The sequence below is a fragment of the Phyllostomus discolor genome, chromosome 6, assembly GCF_004126475.2.
Source record: "Phyllostomus discolor isolate MPI-MPIP mPhyDis1 chromosome 6, mPhyDis1.pri.v3, whole genome shotgun sequence".
In the NCBI taxonomy this organism is placed as follows: domain Eukaryota; kingdom Metazoa; phylum Chordata; class Mammalia; order Chiroptera; family Phyllostomidae; genus Phyllostomus; species Phyllostomus discolor.
In genome coordinates this window covers 133,159,163-133,180,751 of record NC_040908.2, presented here as the reverse complement: position 1 = coordinate 133,180,751, position 21,589 = coordinate 133,159,163, and the positions used below count along the sequence as shown (strand labels likewise).

Here is a 21,589-nt window from a genome sequence, read left to right as displayed (position 1 = left end):
TTCATCGCACAGTTTTTATTAGTTCATTTTTCATCCCAGACTCCTACCCAGGTTACGCCGAACAGTCTCAGTCCAGGATTTCTGCTTCACTCTTCCTGTGCAGAGCGGGTCTCCAGTCTCCTTGTCTTTAGCTGCACGCGTGCTTAGACCGATCTCTGCCGCTGGAGCACACCAGGCACTGCACACAGGACAGGACGCATGAGTAGCTCTTTCCGCACACTGTGTGATCCGGAGCTGGTTTCCCGCCTAGTGGACCCCAGGAAACCGGTTGGGAACCTGGTTAGCAAACAGGCGCAAAGACCTAGAGCATCAGTGCTAAACTGCAAGCCACAGTCGTGAATCTGGGTGCTTTTTCCCGGGTTAAATCCTGGGTCTCAATTAAAGATTCTGCTAACCTTGATTCTTACAGGGGTCTCCTTGCTAGAATTCAGAGTTGAATTAGGTTCTTTAGTTTCTCAGAGATTCCAACCACAGCGATTTGCCCTCTCTACCTACCTTTCCCTACTTGCATGGCTGGGTGTGAGCAAAAGCCCCACACATGGGTGACAGCTCTAAGTTGTACTAAAATAAAGGTATGTGCTGTTGTGCCAGGGTGCTCTACGGCGGTCCTTGATGGAGACCTGGTGTATCTTACTGCGGCAGGGGTGACAGTACTTTTTCTTGCAGAGAGGCATCATGGGCTTCTGGAAGTATTCCCCCTACCTGGCTCTTGGCATCTTGGTCCTGTACCAGACAGGAGTCCTCCAGGCAAGCGCCATTCAGGTGATACAGCCCTGCAAGCAGCACACTCTGCTCCCACTGCCCCTGGGATCAACCAGTTCTGTGGTCTGAATTTTGGTGTGCTGAAAGTTTAACAACCACCGAGGGGTAGGGGGGATGTATGTGTGTAAACCTGCATATAAGTTCTTATGCTATAAAGATGTGTTGAATGCAATTCACAAATTTAAAAAAAGGTGTACAATGTTCTTTGTTATAATTTTTTTTACTTTTATTTTTTTGTTAATTGCTGTTCAGTTACAGTTGCCATCATATCTTCCCCCATTACTCTCCCCCTCCCTCCCTTCTCCCATCTTCCACATTCAATCACCCCTTGTTGTCTTTTTCCATGTTACTTCTGTACATGTTCCTTGACTCTTCCCCTTCTTTCCCATCATTGCCCCATCCCCCATCCCCTCGGGTCACTGTCAGCTTGTTCTTTGTTACATGTCTCTGGTTATATTTGCTCCACATGTCATTTTCTTGATTATGTCCCACTTATAGGTGAGATCATATGGTATTTCTCTTTCACCACCTGGCTTATTTTCACTTACCATAACACTTTCCAGTTCCATCCATGCTGTCACAAATGGTAAGAGTTCCTTCTGTCTTCCTGCTGCGTAGGATTCCATTGTATAAACGAATCACAGTTTGTTGATCCTCTCATTTACTGATGGGCATTTAGGCTCTTTCCAGCACTTGGATATTGCAAATAATGCTGCTATGAACATTGGGATGCACAGGATCTTCTGAATTGGTGTTTCAGGATTCTTAAGGTATAATTCCATCAGTAGAATTGCAGGGTGAAAAGGCAGTTCCATTTTTAGTTTTCTGAGGAAATTCCACACTGTTTTCCACAGGAGTTGCACCAGTCTGCATTCCTACCAATAGTGTACTAGAGTTCCAGTTTCTCCACATCCTTTCCAGGACTTGTTGTTTGTTGATTTGTTTATGATGACCATTCTGACAGGTGTGAAGTGGTATATCATTATGTTTTCATTGCATCTCTCTGATGACTAGTGATGCCTGAGCATCCTTTTTAAAAAATATATATTTTATTGATTATGCTATTATAGTTGTCCCATTACCCCCCTTTCATTCCCCTCCACCCTGCATACCCTCTCCCACCTATATTCCCCCCACTTTAGTTCATGTCTACGTGTCATAAGTTATTTAGCTTCTACATTTCCCATACTATTCTTGCCCCTCCCCCCTCTATTTTCTACCTACCATCTATGCTACTTATTCTCTGTACCTTTTCCCCCTCTCCTCCTCCCATTCCCCTGTTGCTAACCCTCCATGTGATCTCCATTTCTGTGGTTCTGTTCCCATTCTAGTTGTTTGCTTAGTTTGTTTTTGTGTTGTTTTAGGTGTGTTTGTTAATAATTTGGAGATTGCTGTCATTTTACTATACATGTTTTTATCTTCTTTCCTTAAATAAGTCCCTTTAACATTTCATGTAGTAAGGGCTTGGTGCTGATGACCTCCTTTCACTTGAAAACTAGTTTTCCCTCCCATCACTATTGGTTCCCTGTGCATTTTCCTTCATTTCACTTAGCGTAGCATTCATTTTTTCACCTAATTTGCAACCAAATTCAGCCAATTTTGTGAGCATCCTGATCACCAGTGCTTTGAACTGTGCATCTGATAGGTTGGGCTTGCTCTTCATTGCTTAGTTTTATTTGCTGTTGTTTGAGCCATTTTTTGTTGTTGTTTTGTCGCACCTGTTACGTATGAGGAGCGCAGCCCTTAGGTGCTCACCAGGGCGGGGCAAACCCACGTCGCTGAGTGGTGACGCTGTATGTTGGACGGGGTCTGAGAGGGGACAATGGTGCTCGCTCAGCTCTCTGTTGGATCCCAGTCCCCTCCGCTGCTTCCCCCAAGCAAACTGGGCCTTTCTGGTGCTGATTCCCCCCGTGGGTCTCTCCAGTGAACTCTCCCATGAGGCTGGGATCTCTTTTTGCAACTCAGCCCACACAGGTGTTTTCAATGGGCGTTCAGAGCCCTTATTTCTCAGCGCTGGGACCCTGGGCTACGCAGTCTGTTTTCACCTCCCCAGTTTCGCCTGGTTTATTTGCACACGAATGTGGGACTGTCCAGCCAGCCAGCTGCGCTCACACGCAGTGCCTCGCTTCACAGTCGCTGCCTTGCTGGTCTGCCCATTGCTACCCGCACCGGGGTCTGCCAGCCCCCGCCTGTGCACCCAGGGTCCACCCGCTGCGGTCTTGGGCACCCGGGGTGCCTTGCCCGCCCTATGCCACCAAGACCCCTCTCCACCGCGGGCCACCCGACTCCGCCCCACCTACCGGTCTGCATGAATATGTCTATTTTAACTTCTTGGTTGTAGGGACTTCCATACAGGTCAATTTTCTGTCAGTTCTGGTTGTTTATTTTGTTTCTAAATTGTTGTTGTCCTTATTTTGGTTGTGGGAGGAGGCACAGTGTTGTCTACCTATGCCTCCATCTTGTCCGGAAGTCATCTTTGTTATAAATTTTATAGACCTCTTTAAGGCTCACAGAATGCTTGCATTGCTTTTTACCAAATATTTGCATCTGTAGGAAACCTATTTATCTAATTCAACCACAGTTTGAGAAATAAATTGCATCACAATCTGTTTTGCCAATAACTTTGTTGTTATTAAATTTAACATGTGCTCTATTATTAGTCTGCTTTCTCACCCTCATGCAAACCTGGGTAATTATCCTGTAAATGGGGTAGGCAGGCACTCTGAGCCTGTATTGGGTTTGCTTCCCCTCCCCAGGTCCTACCTGGGGAGCCGCATGGATCCTGCTGCATTCAAAGAGGATGATTTGTGCCTCATACTGGCTGAAATGGTGCAAGACTACATGCAGAAGAAAATTGGTGATGTGGAACAGGAGCAGGATCAGGAGACTGAGGACTTCAGGTAGGTTAGGCACCTGCCCAGCACAGGACATGCCCTCTCCCCAGTCATGCCCAGGAAGGCATGTCCTGAGAAGTAGGAGAGAACACAGTTGGATAGGTGACCAGCAGGCTGTTCACCCAAGCCTGGGTCCAGCTGTTCTCAGGCTCCACTGAAGACAGAGGTCAGATGCAGGGACTATGGTTAGACCACATGCAAAATGAAGGCAAAGGGCTTGCACGAGGCAGGGTCAGGTAAATCAGTGTCTGAGGTAAGTCAGAGCCATCTATAGATTTTCTGACAGCACTGGGAATGTCTATGGGAAGTGATGATGACTTTTTCCATAATGACCTAAACTTTTCTGCTGTTTAGGTGAATACCCTAAGGTTAATTGGTGCCTCTTAGAGCAGTAACTTTACCATGATGGTCCTAGGAGGTGGGCTTTCCCACCTCACCCTTTCAACCTCTCACTGACAGACCTTCTCTTCTCCTCCATCCTATGAATCAGTGTCAACACCCAGAAGAGAGCCTGCAACACTGCTACCTGCGTAACCAATAAGCTGGCAGGCCTGCTGAGTAGATCTGGGGGCATACTGAAGAGCAACTTTGTGCCAACCTATGTGGGCTCCAAAGCCTTTGGCCGTCGCCGCAGGGACCTTCAGGAATAAGCAGGCAGAAGACGACTGCCTTCTGTTCTTGGATGGGAGGATGGATGACTAGGTATCACACAGGGGAGCAGTCCACTCTCTAACCATCTATGGGTCCATAACAGTAAAAAATCCAATGGGAAAGCTGCTCACTCCAGTGTCTGGAGAAGGACAGAGTCCCAATGGCTGAAACCCCAGGATTTTGGGTTCATTTCTCTGTTTTTCCACTGTCTCCCTATGACACTGATATCCTCTGCCAGGAAATAGTGATCCTATTCATTTACAATGCTGTTTGCTGGAGCTGTAATTGTGATTATACTAACAAGTCTAAAAGGGACTATGCTTTAGGACTACACACTATAATGTTGTGAACATTTGAGTACACAGGATACACTTGGGGTCAAGAATTGTGTTTATCCTCTATTACTGATATGACCTTGGGCCAGACACTCTCTCTAAGCCTCAGTTTCCCCATCTGTAAATTGAGGGCAACCATAGCAGCCACCTGCTACTATTAACATAAAGAATAAATAAGATAATAGATGTCAGTAGCCTCACAATTAATAAATAACTAAATTCTAGCTGTTGTTCTCTTTCTCCTAGATCACCCCGAAGCTGAACCCCACTTCTCTAAATTCACCATGATATCAACTTGGAGGAATGCATGGAAAACACACCCTTCTGCATGCTACTTGACATTAAAACACGTGTCTTACCTAAAATAAAATAAATATACCTGCATATTGCCTGGTGTGCATCTTTTCATATTTCATTCTATATTCAATACATATGACAGCATATCTCATTGGCTTACCTGGTAGCAAATCGGGGCTGGGCCCAGGCAGCCAACCTGGTGATGGCGGCCATTCTGCCCAACCTTCAGGGGATGTGCAGTCACTGCCTCCTGGGTGTCTGGGGGCACATAGTGATGCTGTGCCTCAACAGAAACCTTTCTTTAAAGAAAGCTTGTCTTTTGAGAACCTCACCAAGAAAAACAAAAGTAATTGGATACACTCGAAAGGAGTCTCTCCTGCAGTTTGTGCTGTTTTTCCCAGAGAGTCTCAGGGACCTGCGAACACTTAATTGACCAGGTTGACTCAAATGAAGCAAAGGCAACATGCTAGAATGCTCCAAATCCTAGACCCTCAGTTTTCAGTAAAATATCCCTTGTTGGGCCCAAATGGTATGGCTCAATTGGTCGGGCATCACCCCACACAGTGAAAGGTCACTGGTTCAATTCCCAGTCAGGGCACAGGCCAAGGTTGCAGGTTCAGTCCCTGATTGAGGCACATGCTTGAGGCAATCATTCGATGTTACTCTCTCACATTGGGTGTTTCTCTCCCTTTCCCCTCCCTTCCCCTATAAGTGAATGAATGAATGAATGAATGAAATGAAAATAAATTAAAATTAAAATATCCCTTCTTGGAAATAGAACCCTACGCATTTCAAAGAGACAATTCACATTTATTTTTAGACAGTGCCCCGGTCCACAGCTTCAAAGGACATCTGTTCCCTACTCCTTAATTCAAGTACCCATCCCCGCCTTTCCTCCCCATGAGCACCTCCTCTTCAAACACCCCATAGCCAGCAAAGCCCTTTAGCCACACTAGCTTGTAGTTTGATACAGGATCACACACTGCCAGACCTAGAAAGGTCACCAGAGGCCATCCAACCCAACTTTTTCATTCTCTGACATGCAGAGAAGTACACTGCTTCAGTTCCTGTGGTAAGTCTAACTGAGACATTCATACATTTAACAAATGCTAATTGAGGACCTGCTATATTCTTGACACAATTTAAGCCACCAGAAATAGAGCAATCAACAGAAGAGACAAAACCCTTACATTTATGGAGTTCTATTCTAAAGTGGGGGAGACTGAGGTGATGCATGTTGTAAATCAGACACTCCTAAGTGGAAGGAATCTGGGATGTCATAGGGTGTTATGCTTTCTCCAAGGCAGAGATCAACATCCCTGCATCAACATCCCTGGCATCTGCTGGGACTGCTGGTGACAAGCTGCTCACTGTGACTCCCAGGGTGACTGGGCTGCCAGTTTCACTCATGGACAGTCAATTAACTGGGGTTATTTAGTTACAGAAATCAGCTGCCTCCATATGTTAGCTCTAATTATTTCCTCAGAAGCGTATAGAATCGTAACCTTTGCTCCTCTTTGGTCTGTCATCCACACTGTAGCCCAACCTATGTGTTGCTAAAACAGACCCAAGCCTCCCTTACCCACAAAGTTGACTCCCCATTTCACAAAGTAAGATGGCCTAGGTCTTCCAGTCTGTGATCCCATATACCTGGAGCATCACAATGGCTCACAAGGTCCAAGCTGACCTGCTCTTCCTCTCCTCTCACCACCTGCCTGGCCTCATCTCCTACTTCTCCCCCACATACTGGCCTTCTTACTATTCCTCATCACCCATCCCCCAGCACCAACCCCAACCCCCACCCTAAGTGTTAGCACTCACTGGTTCTGGGCTCTGTGCAGAATGCTCCTACCCTTGTCCCTGTCTCCTTCAGATCTTTACTCAAATGTCGCACAAACTGGAGCTCCTTTGTGAAATGGTACCCCACCCTACCCACACATTCTAACCCTCTTCTCCTTGCTTTTGTTTTCTCTTTACCACTTATTACCTTCTATCACAGCATATATTTCTAATTATTTAGTTTATCATTTGTACCCCATCCTATAAACTATGTAAGCTCCACATGGACAGGGATATGGATATTTTATCCATTGCTGAATCCCCTACACACTTAGCAGGATGCCTGGCAAGAAGTAGTTGCCAGGGTCCAGCCTCGGCAGGGTCTCAGTGTCCCTGAAGGATGCACGGCTAAGGTGAAGTAACTGAAGCAAGACACCCAGTGGGGTACCGGAGGACAGCCAGGCTTTTTGGGCCTGATTGACTAACCAAGAAAAATCAATCTTTATTTTTATAGGGGAGGTTATACAACATTCAGTGCATAGTGTGATTATTAAAACAGAAACAGTTACCACAGAAATAATTTCTAAAAACACAGAAGGTTTTACAGATCAATCATGTTAAACAAAGAAATAACTGAAAAGTACAGGAGGTCCCACAGATCAACCATATTAAACAAAGGTTATTTTGACCAAGAAGGTCATTAATCAGATAGCCAATGAAGCTATATGGACACAAACTTTCAGGTGCTAATTAGTAACTAGGTGTCTATTAAGATTCTAGGACTTGATCTAAATTAAAAGGGTGCAAGGGGTGATTTATAGATATATAGAAATCAACTATTTTCCATTGAGGTTAAATTTGTCTAGATTAAATAACTGATTTTTTGCCTAGGTTTTTTGATTTATACATCCTGGGGGGGGCCAGGTTTTGTGTTCATTTCTATGTATTGAGATTATTATTTTCAACTAGAACTCCTTGCTTCTATATACTCCTGTCCAGGGTATGGGAGGGATAGTGGCTCTAATAAATCTTAAGCTTTTGAGTGGTGACTCCCTAAGAAACATTCGTAGCAACAGCTTCCTTCAGCGTTCTGACAGTTGGTCTGCCCATAGTTTAATTTTTGTCCTTAAATTCCCAGGTGAGGGAAGCAGGCAACATTAGGGTCGCTAGGGGTCTCTGTTCTGTGGTCAGCAAGTCATTTCATGCATAATCAGAGGCATTGTGCAGATTTTTTGTTATAACACACAGGTATCCCAAAATCTCACCTCTATTGCTAGCAGGGACAGGCATACAGGAGGAGATAGACAGGAGATCCAACCATAGTTGCCTCTGCTATGCAGATGTGTCTCACCGGACCTTGAGCAGGTAGCGCTCAAGAAATAATTATTGAATGAATGGAACTCAATCCTTTTCTTTTTATGTTTATGGTCAACTTTCAGGTTCCCTCTTGGTCTGATTTTCTTCAGGTTAAACTGTCTGAGGGCCTGCATTGTCAGTAATCACATCACCTGGAGAGTGATCCCTCAAATGCCTGAAAACTGCCATGGCTGCCACTTTTTAGTGACTCTGTTTCTTGGCTCAAGGCCTCCACAAGCAGTATTTCTTCACTTTGACCACTCTTCTCACCCTCCATTTCTCCTCTCCTGGATCGATACAACTAGCTTTCCTTCTTCCCATGCTGTAAACACAGCAGACTGGTAGGGTGCTCTCTAGGAGTAATACCTATGACTAGGTAGGTAAGTTCAAATCAGGAAAGGAGAAAGCAGGAAGACCAATTTAGTCTGGGGTCCTAGAAGCTTCACCAATAATTGAATTAACACTTATTAAATTCCCAGCTGAACTCTGGATATTTCTCAACAACTTATAAAGTAAAAGAGTAACCAATTTATTTTTAATTTATTATTTATTTTTAAGAGCAATTAATTCAAATTTTCTTTTTAATTTTTTTTATTTTAATCATTGTTCAAATACAGTTTTCTCCTTTTTACTCCCAATCCAGTCCCCCCACCCTCCCTCCCCACTTCCCTCCATTACCACCCTCCCCTTAGTTTATGACCATGTGTCCTTTAAGTTTGTTCCTGTGAACCCTTCCCGCTGTCCCCTTAAATTCCCTCTACTCTCTTCTGTGGGCACTGTCAGCCTGTCCTCTATTTCAGTGTCTTTGCTTATATTTTGCTTGTTTCTTTGTTTTGTTATTTAGGTTCCCGTTAAAGGTGAGATCATATGGTATTTGTCTTTTACTGCCTGGCTTGTTTCGCTTAGCATAATGTTTTCCAGCTCCTTCCACACTGTTGCAAAGGGTAGGAGCTCCTTCTTTCTTTCTGCTGCATAGAATTCCATTGTGTAAATGTACCATAGTTTTTTGATCCATTCATTTACTGATGGGCATCCTGGTTGCTTCCAGCATCTAGCTATTGTAAATTGTGCTGCTATGAACATTGGGATACATAGGTTCTTTTGAATTGGTGTTTTAGCATTCTTAAGATAGAGTCCCAGCAGTGGAATCGCAGGGTCAAAAGGCAGATCCATTTTTAGTTTTCTGAGGAAGTTCCATACTGCTTTCCATAGCGGTTGTACCAGTCTGCAGTCCCACCAGCAGTGCACTAGGGACCCCTTTTCTCCACAACCTCTCCAACACTTGTTGTTTGTTGCTTTGTTTATGATGGCCATTCTGTCTGGTGTGAAGTGGTATCTCATTGTGGTTTTAATTTGCATCTCTCTGATAGCTAGCGATATTGAACATCGTTTCATGTGTCTTTGGATTTTCTGTATGTCCTCCTTGGAGAAGTGTCTGTTCAAGTCCTTTGCCCACTTCTTAATTGGATTCCTTGTCTTCTTAGAGTGCAGTCTTGTAAGTTCTTTATATATTTTGGAGATTAAACCCTTGTCTGAGGTATCATTGGCAAATATGTTTTCCCATACAGTTGGTTCTCTTTTAATTTTGATACTGTTTTCTTTAGCTGTGCAGAAGCTTTTAACCTTGATGAGGTCCCATTTGTTTATTCTTTCCTTTATGTCCCTTGCTCTGGGGGACAAGTGAGTAAAAAAGTTTCTTCGTGAAATATCTGAGATTTTCCTACCTACGTTCTCCTCTAGGACTTTAATGGTGTCACGTTTTATATTTAAGTCTTTTATCCACCTTGAATTTATTTTTGTACATGGTGTAAGTTGGTGCTCAAGTTTCATTTTTTTGCACATGGCTGTCCAGTTCTCCCAACACCATTTGTTGAAGAGGCTATTTTTACTCTGTTTTATGTTGCTGCCTCCTTTGTCAACTATTAATTGACCATAGAGACTTGGGCTTATTTCTGGGCTCTCTGTTCTGTTCCATTGGTCTATGTGCCTGTTTTTATGCCAGTACCAGGCTGTTTTGATTACAGTGGCCTTGTAGTATAGTTTAGTGTTGGGTATTGTGATTCCTCCTACTTTACTCTTCTTTCTCAAAGCAATTAATTCAAATTTTCAAAACACTACACAGCATGCACTGAATCAGAATGCTGAGAGTAGATATGAGTACACAAGGCAATGAAAGCACAATATAGAGAAACAAAAACTTTCTGTGTGGCTGCAGCATCATGCATTTTTTCCTCAAAACCCACATGGGCCATTACAGCAAAAGAATGTCTTTTAATGTCAATTAAAGCTCATGCCAAACACTCAGAGCTCAAGAACATATGCTGAGGCTCGTTGAATTATTGTACCCAATTCTTCACTCTGCCACAGTAGTATTATGTTTGCTTACACTTCCCACAGCTGCATGGTGGGTGAAATAGACATCCCTGCCCCTTTTGTTTACAGGATTGGCCAAGTGATTTCTTTTTGCCCTTATGATATTGGTAAATATGGTGAAAATGAGGCTTGAAATGTGCTTATGTGGTTGGGTTTTGTGTTCTTGTAATTCTGCCATCACCATGCAAAGAGCATGCCTTAGGTGTCTTTGATATGTTAGCCTGGGCTCCAAAATGAAACCTGTGGAATAAACCTGACCTTAGCCTGAATGTACATGCAGCCAACACCAGCTGGAGATCATCCTCATCCTTACCACACACAGATGAGCAAAAAATAAATATTTATGTTTGAGATTTGAGGTTGTTTCTATGTATCATTGTTGTGCCAATAGCTAAGTGGTACATATGAATTGTGAATGTTATAAAGTGAATATGACTTCCCAAATTCAACTCCTGATCTGATTATGTTTGGAGATGGGCCCTAGGGTGGGTAATTATGGTTAAATGAGATTCTAAGGGACAGGCCCAATCTGATAGGACTAGTGTCCTAATAAAAACAGGACAGACAGATCTCTCTGCCTCTCCCTCTCCTCCCCCTCCCTCCCTCTCCCTTCCTCCTTCTCCTTCTTCCTCACCATGCACACACAAAGGAGAGGCAAGGTGAGAACACAGTGAGTAGATGGCAGGAAGAGGGACATCCCCACACAGCAACACTGATGGGACTCTGATCTTGTACTTCCAGCATCCAGGACTGAGAGGAGGAGATAAATTTCTGTTGTTTAAGCCATTCTTGCTGTGGTTGCCAGAGCACACTAACAGAAGGGGCATTAGTTGATGGAATTATTTTTGCTATCACAGCTTGTTTTTTTTCTCACTGAGATTTGGTTTCTGAATCAAGTTTTCTAATGGCCAATTTATCAAATTTACCCATTTCTTTTTATGAGTTCATTTACATTTTGTTTTTTTTTAAGATCATCTTTAAAATGTTCAGTTCATTTTAGTTTAGTCTCCTATGGATGAACCTAGATAACATGCCTTAGATAAATTAATTGTCTTATTTTTATAATGAATTAGTACAATATATTACACAATGGTGAATATGATATATCACATAGAATAGAATATTCACATAGAATATTCAGTGCAAAATAAAGCAAGTTGCAGAGTATATATACCAGATTATATCATTTGTATTAAACTGAAAGCATGCATACCATTACTACACACAATTTAGGGATGCATACATATGTGGTAAAAAAAATACAGTTATGCGCAGGGAGTATAAACATCACACTCAAAAAGTGATGAACTTTGAAGGGGTGGGAAGGAGATGCCATGAGGAAGGGTACATAGGCAGCATTCTACCGAGGCTTTGTTTCCTTAGGTATCATTTTCTAAGCTTGTCTGTTGGTATGTAAGTGGTTGGTCATTATATTTGTGTTTAATATGAATAAATATCATAAGTGTTGGGTATTTTATGTTAAGACAACTACCATAAAGTTAAAAAAGAACGCATAAATCTTAAATACCAAAAAGAATCTGTTCTGTGCAATGGAAAAGGAAAAAAAGACCCCCAAAATGTGCAGTGAATGCACAATTTGAGAAAAGATGGCCGTAGTAAATACTTATATAGCTTTAAAATAATTGTAAATTAGGTGCTCTGGCCCCTGGTGGCACCCTGGTGCCTTTCCCCTCCCCTCTCCCCCCTCGACTCACACCTTTGCCCTCATCTCTCCTAAGCTCTGAGGGGCCCTTCTTTCTGCCTCAGTACTTAGTATTCTTGAACCCATGTTCTTCCACCACCCGCCTCTTCTACATCTGTGACTTTCTAAATAAACTTTCTTACAATAAAGTAAGTAAATAATAGTAAATAATAAAATAATTGTAAATTAGTGAAAATCGGTAATGAAAAGACTGTTGCCTTTTTTAAATGATCCAGCAAAGTTTTTCTATAAAGAAAACTCAGAACAAATTTCAGAATTGATTAAATTAGATGGTAGTAAAACATATATCAGACAAAATAAAACTAAGTTGAGGTACACTCAAAATATATGATCAAAGTAGAATTCAAAGCAAAAAAAAAAACTAACTAGAAAAGAAAATGTGTCATAAAGAAAAGCGAAAATGGCAAGAAGATATATTTATCATAGCCACACATGCACCCCAAAACCTGGCCTTAAATTGTGTAAAGTAAGACTGAAGAACTGCAGGAGAAATATGTAGTTCAAGAATCTTGTTATAGGAACTCATGTACCCTTCTCTATAAGCCATTCCGGGCTTCTGGACTCACTTCCAAAATGCATGGTTCGAAATTGCTCTACAGATACTCCCTAACAAGTATGATGGATTTCAGAAAATATACAATGTTTACACACCAAAAAAAGGGGGTGATGATTTTTTTTATTTCTAGAGATGAGGGGGAGGGAGAGAGAAAGAGAGGGAGAGAAACATCTATCTGTGAGATCAGTTGCCTCTTGCATGCCCCTAAATGGGGACCTGGTCCATAAGCCAGGCAATGTCCTGACTGGGAATTGAACCAGCAACCTTTCAGTTTGCAGGCCAGCACTCAGTCCACTGAGCCACACCAGCCAGGGCAAGGGGTGATAAATTTTACCAATAGTAAGATTATGTCTACTTTTGCCCAAACCATTTACTAAGTAAATCACATCCCATATTGATTTGAAACACTACATTATCAAATGCTGACCAGTCTTCATCTGGCTTTTCATTTCTCTTCTGCCAATGTGTTTATGCACCAATAACACATTTAATTACCAGTGGTGCGAAGGAACTTTATACTTCTCTTTTTCAAAATGTTCTTGGCCATTTTCACAAATTTATTCTTCTGGAAGAAAGAATAATTGTCAAGTTTTTAAAATTTCTCTTTGAATTTTGACTGGCCTTGGGTACTCTGGGTACATAATTGTATTATCTGTAAATAATAATAAATCTGATTCATATTTTTGTTCTTTTGTATCATGTAGAATTTCTAGACAATATTGAGGGGAAAATGGTGATAATAGTCATCCTTGATTTCAGATGGAACTTCTTTATTACCTTAGAAACTATCTTTTTCATTGTGTGCTAAAGACTTTTTAAATCATAAATAAAGATTTAATTCATCAAAATACCCTTCATCTTTAACAAACTGGAGATGTCCATAGACCTAGCAGAGACCTGGACTGCAACCTCAAGGGACCTTGAGCCAGGACCACCTGGTTGAGCCTCTGCCAGACAACCTACTCTCAGAATCTGTGTGAGATACTAAATATTTGCTCTTCTGAGTTCAGCTTTCCAGCAATTTTTTAAAATCTTTTTTATTTTAATTATTGTTGCAGTACAATTTTCTATCTTTTACTCCCATCCCAACCCACCCACCCAGCCCTCCCTTCCTCCCTCCCATTTCCACCCACCCCTAGTTTTTGTCCATGTGTCCTTTATACCTGTTCCTGTAAACCCTTCCCCTTTTCCCCTGAAATTCCCTCTTTGAATGACATCTTAAATTTTGTCTTTTCTCCTTATGTTTTTTTTAATCATTGTTCAAGTACAGTTTTCTCCACTTACTCCCATTCCAGCCCACCCACCCAACCCTCCCCTCTTCCCCCCCTTACCCCCCCCCCCTAGTTTTTGTCCATGTGTCCTCCAAATTTGTTCCTGTAAACCCTACCCATTCCCCCCTGAAATTCCCTCTTCTCTCCCCTCTGGTCACTGTCGGTCTGCCCTTTATTTCAGTGTCTTTGCTTATATTTTGCTTGTTTCTTTGTTTTGTTGTTTAGGTTCCTGTTAAAGGTGATATCATGTGGTATTTGTCTTTCACTGCCTGGCTTGTTTCGCTTAGCATAATGCTTTCCAGCTCCATCCACACTGTTGCAAAGGGTAGGAGCTCCTTCTTTCTTTCTGCTGCATAGAATTCCATTGTGTAAATGTACCATAGTTTTTTGATCCACTCATTTACTGATGGGCATCTAGTTGTAAGAAATTACTACGAAGAACTGTATGCCAAGAAATTTGAAAACCTAAATGAAATGGACAAATTTCTAGAAAAATATAATCTTCCAAAACTCAATGAAAAAAAAAGCAGAAAGCCTGAACAAACCAATAATAGCAAAAGAAATTGAAGCAGTAATCAAAAAACTCCCAACACACAAAAGCCCTGGACCAGATGGTTTCACAGGAGAATTCTACAAAGCATTTAAGGAAGAGCTAACCCCTATCCTTCACAGACTATTCCAAAAAATCCAAAAAGATGGGAGTCCCAAACTTTTTATGAGGCCAACATCATCCTAATTCCAAAACCAGATAAAGACACAACAAAGAAAGAAAACTTCAGACCAATATCACTGATGAACATTGACACTAAAATCCTCAACAAAATACTGGCAAACTGCATCCAACAATACATTAAGAAGATCATACACCATGACCAAGTGGGATTCATTCATTGCAAGGATGGTTCAATATTCGAAAATCAGTAAATGTAATACATCACATAAACAAAAGCAAAGACAAAAACCACATGATCATATCAATAGATGCAGAAAAAGCATTTGATAAGGTACAACACCCATTTATGATAAAAACACTCTGCAAAGTGGGAATAGAGGGAGTGTTCCTCAACATAATAAAGGCCATATATGAAAAACCTACAGCTTTCCAGCAATTTGCTACAAAGCATAGATAACTAATATACATCTAAGCCATGTTCACTCCAATTCCCAAATCTGGAAAACACACTCAGTGCAGTTGCCTAGACATGAGACCTGAGTTCAAATTGGAAGCCACGGTTACCAGGAAAGATACATTGTCAGCTTGCTTTTCCCTGGCTCCCCAGCCCAAATCAGATTAGATACAATGGCATAAACTGTTTCCATTCCAAACAAAATTAAGTTCTGCTGGTCTTCCTCATTATTGGGTGCTTTTTACCAGCAGCCTCTTTCTCTGTGTTCTTCTATATCATTCCTTTTTGTCTCTAAGATTCTCGTGGTGGGAAGAAATTGTTAAGGCTGCGCAGACCAACACACATATTTGAACCTCCTCTGTAATATTCCCCAAGTAGACGTCTGGCTGCTTCTTTTTGAAATTTTTATGTTACTGTCTCCTGAAGTAGCTTATTCTATCTTTAGATCATTGACTCCTAGAAAATTCCTCCAACAGTGAGCAAAATTCACTTTCTCTTGCTTCCTGCTCCACTTGGTTCTTAAGATTCTCATTTCAGGCAGATTTTCCAAGGAGAATTGTCTGTGACCAAGCAAGAGAACCTCTGAAGCAAGGACTAGTTAGTAAGGGTTGGGAATTAAAGTCGCTGGCTGGACTTGGTTTCCTATGAGCCATCTCATTAGCTGGACATATCCTAGACAATTAATTATGCATTTGGGGGTGGGGGTTTAGGCTCTTTAATTATGGATCCTCAGATATTTCTGCTCTAGGTGAAACTTTTATGGAAACTCCTGTAGCTAACAGATGTCTTGCCCTTGTCTCTGGCAGGGCCCTGAGCCAAGCACTATAAACCTGGGCCTCATGTTGCCTACTCTGGCTGCCAGGATGATGATAAGACTAATTGTTTCCATAACAGAGGGTACTCTAAAGACTTCCTGGAGAGTTTGGCTCATCTGTAGATCTAGGAAGGTTGAAGGAGTGGTCTCTTGCCTTTAAAAAGATAGTCAACAATCTGCCAGATCCTCTACAAAACCCTTAGTATAGCCCACAAAGTTACGTGTGACGTGGCACCTGACTTTGGTTCCAGCCTCCTTCCTCACTATGCTTTCCCTCCCACTGTGAGTTCCTGTTCCATGGCATTCTTTCAATTTGTCAGAATCTTCATGATTAACTTGAAATGAACAGATTCAGGGTATTAATTACAGGTGTAAAATCCCTTTACTTTTGCTGTCCACAGTAACCTAATCATGGGAATGGCATCGTCATATTCATAGGTCATTATCAGGTATAAGGGGTTTGCAGTGAGTGTATACTAGGTTGAAATCTGCTGATGTTCTTCAAATGTGAAGTGATTTTTTTGTTGTTGATATATTTTTTGCATATATACACATATATACTAACCAATGTGTGTGTATATACAATATATGGATAGCATATATACATAGATATGTGTGTGTACATGTATGTGTGTATACATGAATGTGTGTGTTATTCAGTGTTGAGAACTCATGTGTTATCCCCCAGTAAGAATAGAGGTCACTATTGGGTTTGATTTATTTGGAGTGGGGAGGCTTCTTTGAGTACACAGGTAACTCTCCACCTCTGGATGTGAAGCGTGGAGAGGTGGAGACCCACAGGTAGGTTTTCCAGTAAGGTGCTCAAATGTGCCTCATAACATTAAATTGAAGTGAAACAATGTCATGAACATTTTGAAAGTTTGAAGTTTCAGATCATATACCTTTCATCCTTTTCTTGGAGGCACAGAAACCTTCCCAGTCTGGGTCCTTTTCTTGATTCATAAAAGGAAATCGCTTGCCAAGTGTACCCTCTGTATGTGATTTATAAAACATGATATACATTCAAATTCTCTCTACATTAAAGTTATTCAATTTACTCTAATGGCCCTTATATTAGAGTTATGTCCATTCATAGCAGACAACACCTGTAAGTCATTAGCTTGAATTATAGTTCTTGCTAATTTTCATCATTAAAGACTTGGATTTAGGGAGGAAGGCCTCTGAATTTTGTGAATCTGGCTGTCTCTCATACTAGAAAATTATAAGGATATACAAAATACTTCTCTTACAAGAAAAAAAGCAGAGGAATGAGCCAATCATAAATGATAACCCCAAATGGTTCCAGGCAGGTCAGCCTCCACCCTCTATTCTCTTTTCTCTATTCCTATCATTATTTATTGAACTCAAGGACGCATGAAAACCAAAATTTCTTGTTTAAATTCACTCATAGGTAATATGATACTGAATGAATAAATGAAAAGGCAAGAAGTGAATCCAATTATTCAGATAGGTAGGCAGAAGCTAAGCTGTGGCTTTGGGATGGGGTTGACTCATCCATCAGACATAAAAAGCACAGATTTGTGGCCCACAAAAATGTTTCAATTAAGGTGTTTTAAAATAAAAAATTAATATATGAATCATAATGACTATACAGTGTCCAGCAGAAGTAAGGCCTATTTGAGTGTGGTTGGTAGGATAATAATATGTGTGCAATCATTTATAGTTTTAATTTGAGCACTTCACCTAAAATGTCATGTGGTGTGCTTGAATGTGATATTGTGATGTTACAGAATTACATGTTTATGATTTTGTCATTAAAAAAGTGGTGTTATTTATGCCGGACCCTGTGTAATAATGAATTCAGCCTAGTTCATGTTCACTTATGTAACAAAACAGTTGTAAATAGAACTTTTAATATTTTTTGCAGAGGAAGAAGCTCATGAAGACAAAAGTGCTGAAAGCCCACAAAATTAATAATGCAGTCCTGGCTCAGGGAGCTTTAACCGTTCTCCATTCATAACACCCTTTATGGCCACCACCACCATAAAGCTGCGTAATAACACACAGTGTCAGTAAAAGCAATGGGATTGCTATAGAAATGCAGCTTCGAGACCAGGAGTCTGCCCTCCCTTTTAACCAGATTGCCCCCCCCCCCAACAAGTCTCTCACAACCAGACTCTAAACTGCTACCTACCAAACTAACCATTTGGGGAAACATCAAGTTATATCCAAAACTTATATTTAAAAATCACTAATCTTTTAAATAACTTAATGGTTATAAACGGCCAAATAAAACTGAGGCTTTTCATTTAGATGCTAGTGTCTGATCTTTGAAAGAATGCATACAGGAAAAGATCAATATCTAACCATTACAAGAACCAAACTACAGTGAAAATAAAAACAGCAGAAGTATTTGTCTATGTTATAGAAATGGAGCGTTATGTATATTAAAGGTTTATGCTAACATATATAAATAGTATAAATGCCTCCTTAATAGCAAATGACTGCGGGGTGTGTTGGGGGTAGGATGGGGCCAGGGAGCTGCAGGAAGGGAGTTCTATAAAAAGTAACTTCATACGGTGATTTGATTATAAATTCTTAACTGAGTAGATCATGGTGGGTAGTCATGCCCGAGGTATATAACATATTAAGTAAAAGTTCTACCTTTGCCTTAAGCAAGCCCTGTACATTATTCTGCAGCTAGGTTAACAGACCTTCGAAATAAACCCTCAAGAGAACACATAATCTCGTTAACTATCCTGTAACCCAGTCCCGCCTTGTTTTCTTCCACTTTCTTGTAATCTTCCTTGCATTTCCTTCATAATTTCAGATGCATAAAAGAAATTGCAAAACTGTCATTCTAGGGAGCGTTTGAGATTTTGCTTCCTGGCAATTGTTGTCAGCTTGGCTGAAACAAACTCATAAAACTTCTCTACAGGTTTGAACGTTCTTACATTGACAAGACATAAATAGAACAACATGTGAATAGTAAACAAACCTAGGAAAATGTTTCAGGCTGCAACAAAATTCAAATTAAATGAATGAGGTATGTTTTTATATCTATTAACTTGGCAAGGAAAATATAATAATATCAGTTCCATTGTTTACAGTGAAATTGATGAACACCTTTCTGACAGTGTCTATAGAACAGGAACATGCCAGCATGCATTGAGAACCATAAAAATGTTTGCACCCTTTGACCCAGTAAATTTCATTCATTATAATTTAGTCTGAGGAGAAATAAGGGGAGTCCCCCCAAAAAAACTGAATTATCTTCTGGAGGGTGAGCCCTTTGTAATACAGGGTTTTCCCTGTTATATGATATTCTAGGAAGCCATCTGCATCAGAGTACCAGCTGGCCGCTGTTGTGAGAGGCTGCATTCAGCTTTAGTGAATATTTTCTGAAAAATCATTGCATTTGTCCATTTCATGATGGGTGATTTATGAGCACACCTGCCCACACTGCACTGAGTGTTCAGGAGTTTTTGCACCAAAAATGGCATGACCCCCATGCCTCACCATCCCTATTCACATGACCTCACCTGAGTGACTTTTTTGTTTGTTTGTTTCTCCGAATGCAAAAGTCCTCCAAGGGAAATGTTTTGCTGATGTGGAAGAAGTGTGAACAAAAAATGCAGAAGCACTAAAAGGCATCAAAATTAAGTTCAAAATCTGTTTTGAGCAGTTGAAAAATGCCTTAATAGATGTATTGCATCAATGGGGAGTACTTTGAAGGTGATTGAAATTTAAGCGTGCAAGAATAAATGCACAAGTTTTTATAAGTAAATATCAGGGGTTTTTTGCCCCCCCCCATATTCAAAAGGAGGGTAAACCTCTGTGTATAAGGATACTTAGTGCAGCAGTCTCTAAAATAGAGCAGAAATGAAAGTAACCTAAACGTCCAACAATAGGGACAGTGAAACAGTGGATTAAATTGCAATACAGTAACTGGATGGAATATTCGTCAACTCTCACAATAATAACTGTAAAGAATATGAGACAGTATAAAGAGTTATTTAAAACACCACTTGCTAAAACAAAATGTCCAATTATACAGATGCTTTGATTATAGCTATGTAAATTATACCAGTATGTAGATGTGGACTATAGGGGAAAAGAAAAATAGACCACTGTCTCCTGCTCCTTCTCTTCAAAAGAGACCCTGTGTAATGGGGCTCCTGCCTACATTATCCGCCAACTCCTGCCATTCTCCATGTTCTACACACACTGGCTTTCTCTCTGCTCTGGATACTAAGTACATCCTTCCCTGTGCAATTTCTGCCTCTTCCATTTGGATTGCATGACCCTTTCATCTTTCTGTAACCTCATCTTTCTTGTGGTTTAATGAGCACGACTAACATGAATAGCAGTGTGATGAGACAGTCACTGATCAGTATGAAATTAGAAGAAACACGTATGAAATCCTGACAAAAAAGAACAAAAATTGTAGAAAAGATGATGAGAGGGGAGGATGGGGTGAAAACTTGACTGTGATGAGTGGGAGAAACTTGAGCATTTTTAACATCTCTGGGAAAGGAGCCAGAAAGAGGAAAGCTGTGATATGGAGGAATGTGGATTACAAAAGAAGCAAATTCCTTGAGCACCTTCTAAATGCAAATTCCCTGTATCCCTGGGCCAGTAGCTCAGTTGGTTAGAGCGTCATTCCAACACGCAGAGGTTTCGGTTCCATCCCAGGTCAGGGCACATACAAGAATCAACCAATGAATGAATAAATAAGTGGAAAGACAAATCAATGTCTCTCTCTAAAATCAATTACAAAATAAGAAAAATAAATGCAAATTTCCTTTAGAGAGATAAAGTATATAACTCCTAAGGACTTCTGGTTCCCCATCAGCTTCCTTCTTTTCTATCACTGTGAACTTCTATTTTATATTGCAAATATCCCCTCTATCTATGGGTAATCTGTGAGCAGAGGGGAGAAGTCTTAATCATTATTGTATTCTAATGCTGAATACAAAATAAAGGCTCCACTGTTAATGAATAAATTTATCTGTTGACTTTCTAAGTGTCATGGTGTCCTGGAGCAGCATGGACCCCTCAATAAGTGGGTAAGAAGGAGCAATGAAAGAGAGGAGCAGATGGCAGAGGAGTACAGAGGTTGCCAAATCAGAACTTTACCAACAAAAGTGATGTCTGGGTATTCAGGGCGAGACAGGAGATAGGAAGGAAACTCCAGAGCCCCCACCCCACCCCACCACAGGGCTGAGGTAGAAAACATCTATACATGACAAAGACCCCCCTAAGACAGGTTGTTCCTGTTTTCTGGGATAACTCTAAATCATGGAATGCCCCTGCGTGCTACCACCTGATTCATTATAATATCATTATAATAAAATAACATTGTGGGACTCCTTTCTCCAGTAGCCAATCAAGAAAAGTCATGGGAAACCACACATTGGGCAGTAGCTTTGAAATCCAGCTCCTTGTACCTGTGCAGAAAAGCCTGCCAAAGACTAGCCAGGGAGCTTTCGTGCCCTATAAGAATAGAATCCCCAGCCCACGGTTCCTTCTCGGCTCGAGTGGGCCCACTCCCATGTCCTGTGGAGTGTACTATCACTTAATAAATCTTCCCTCTTTCTTTATGCTATAAACTTTGTGTGTTCAGTTCAATTCTTTGTCCTCGATCACTAAAAAAAACTGGTTACCTGTGCACACCTGTGGCAAGGGGA

General features: G+C 41.0%; 1 protein-coding gene across 1 annotated transcript; it reads left to right on the top strand.

Moving 5' to 3' along the window:
- The first annotated feature begins 669 nt into the window (after window positions 1-669).
- On the top strand, window positions 670-4,365 carry LOC114500786 (calcitonin gene-related peptide 2-like). The gene is given in 4 exon segments (XM_028517573.2): window positions 670-750; window positions 752-762; window positions 3,519-3,662; window positions 4,147-4,365. Coding segments are annotated over 4 exon segments (390 nt in total). The 5' UTR covers window positions 670-675; the 3' UTR covers window positions 4,307-4,365.
- The last annotated feature ends 17,224 nt before the right edge of the window (window positions 4,366-21,589 follow it).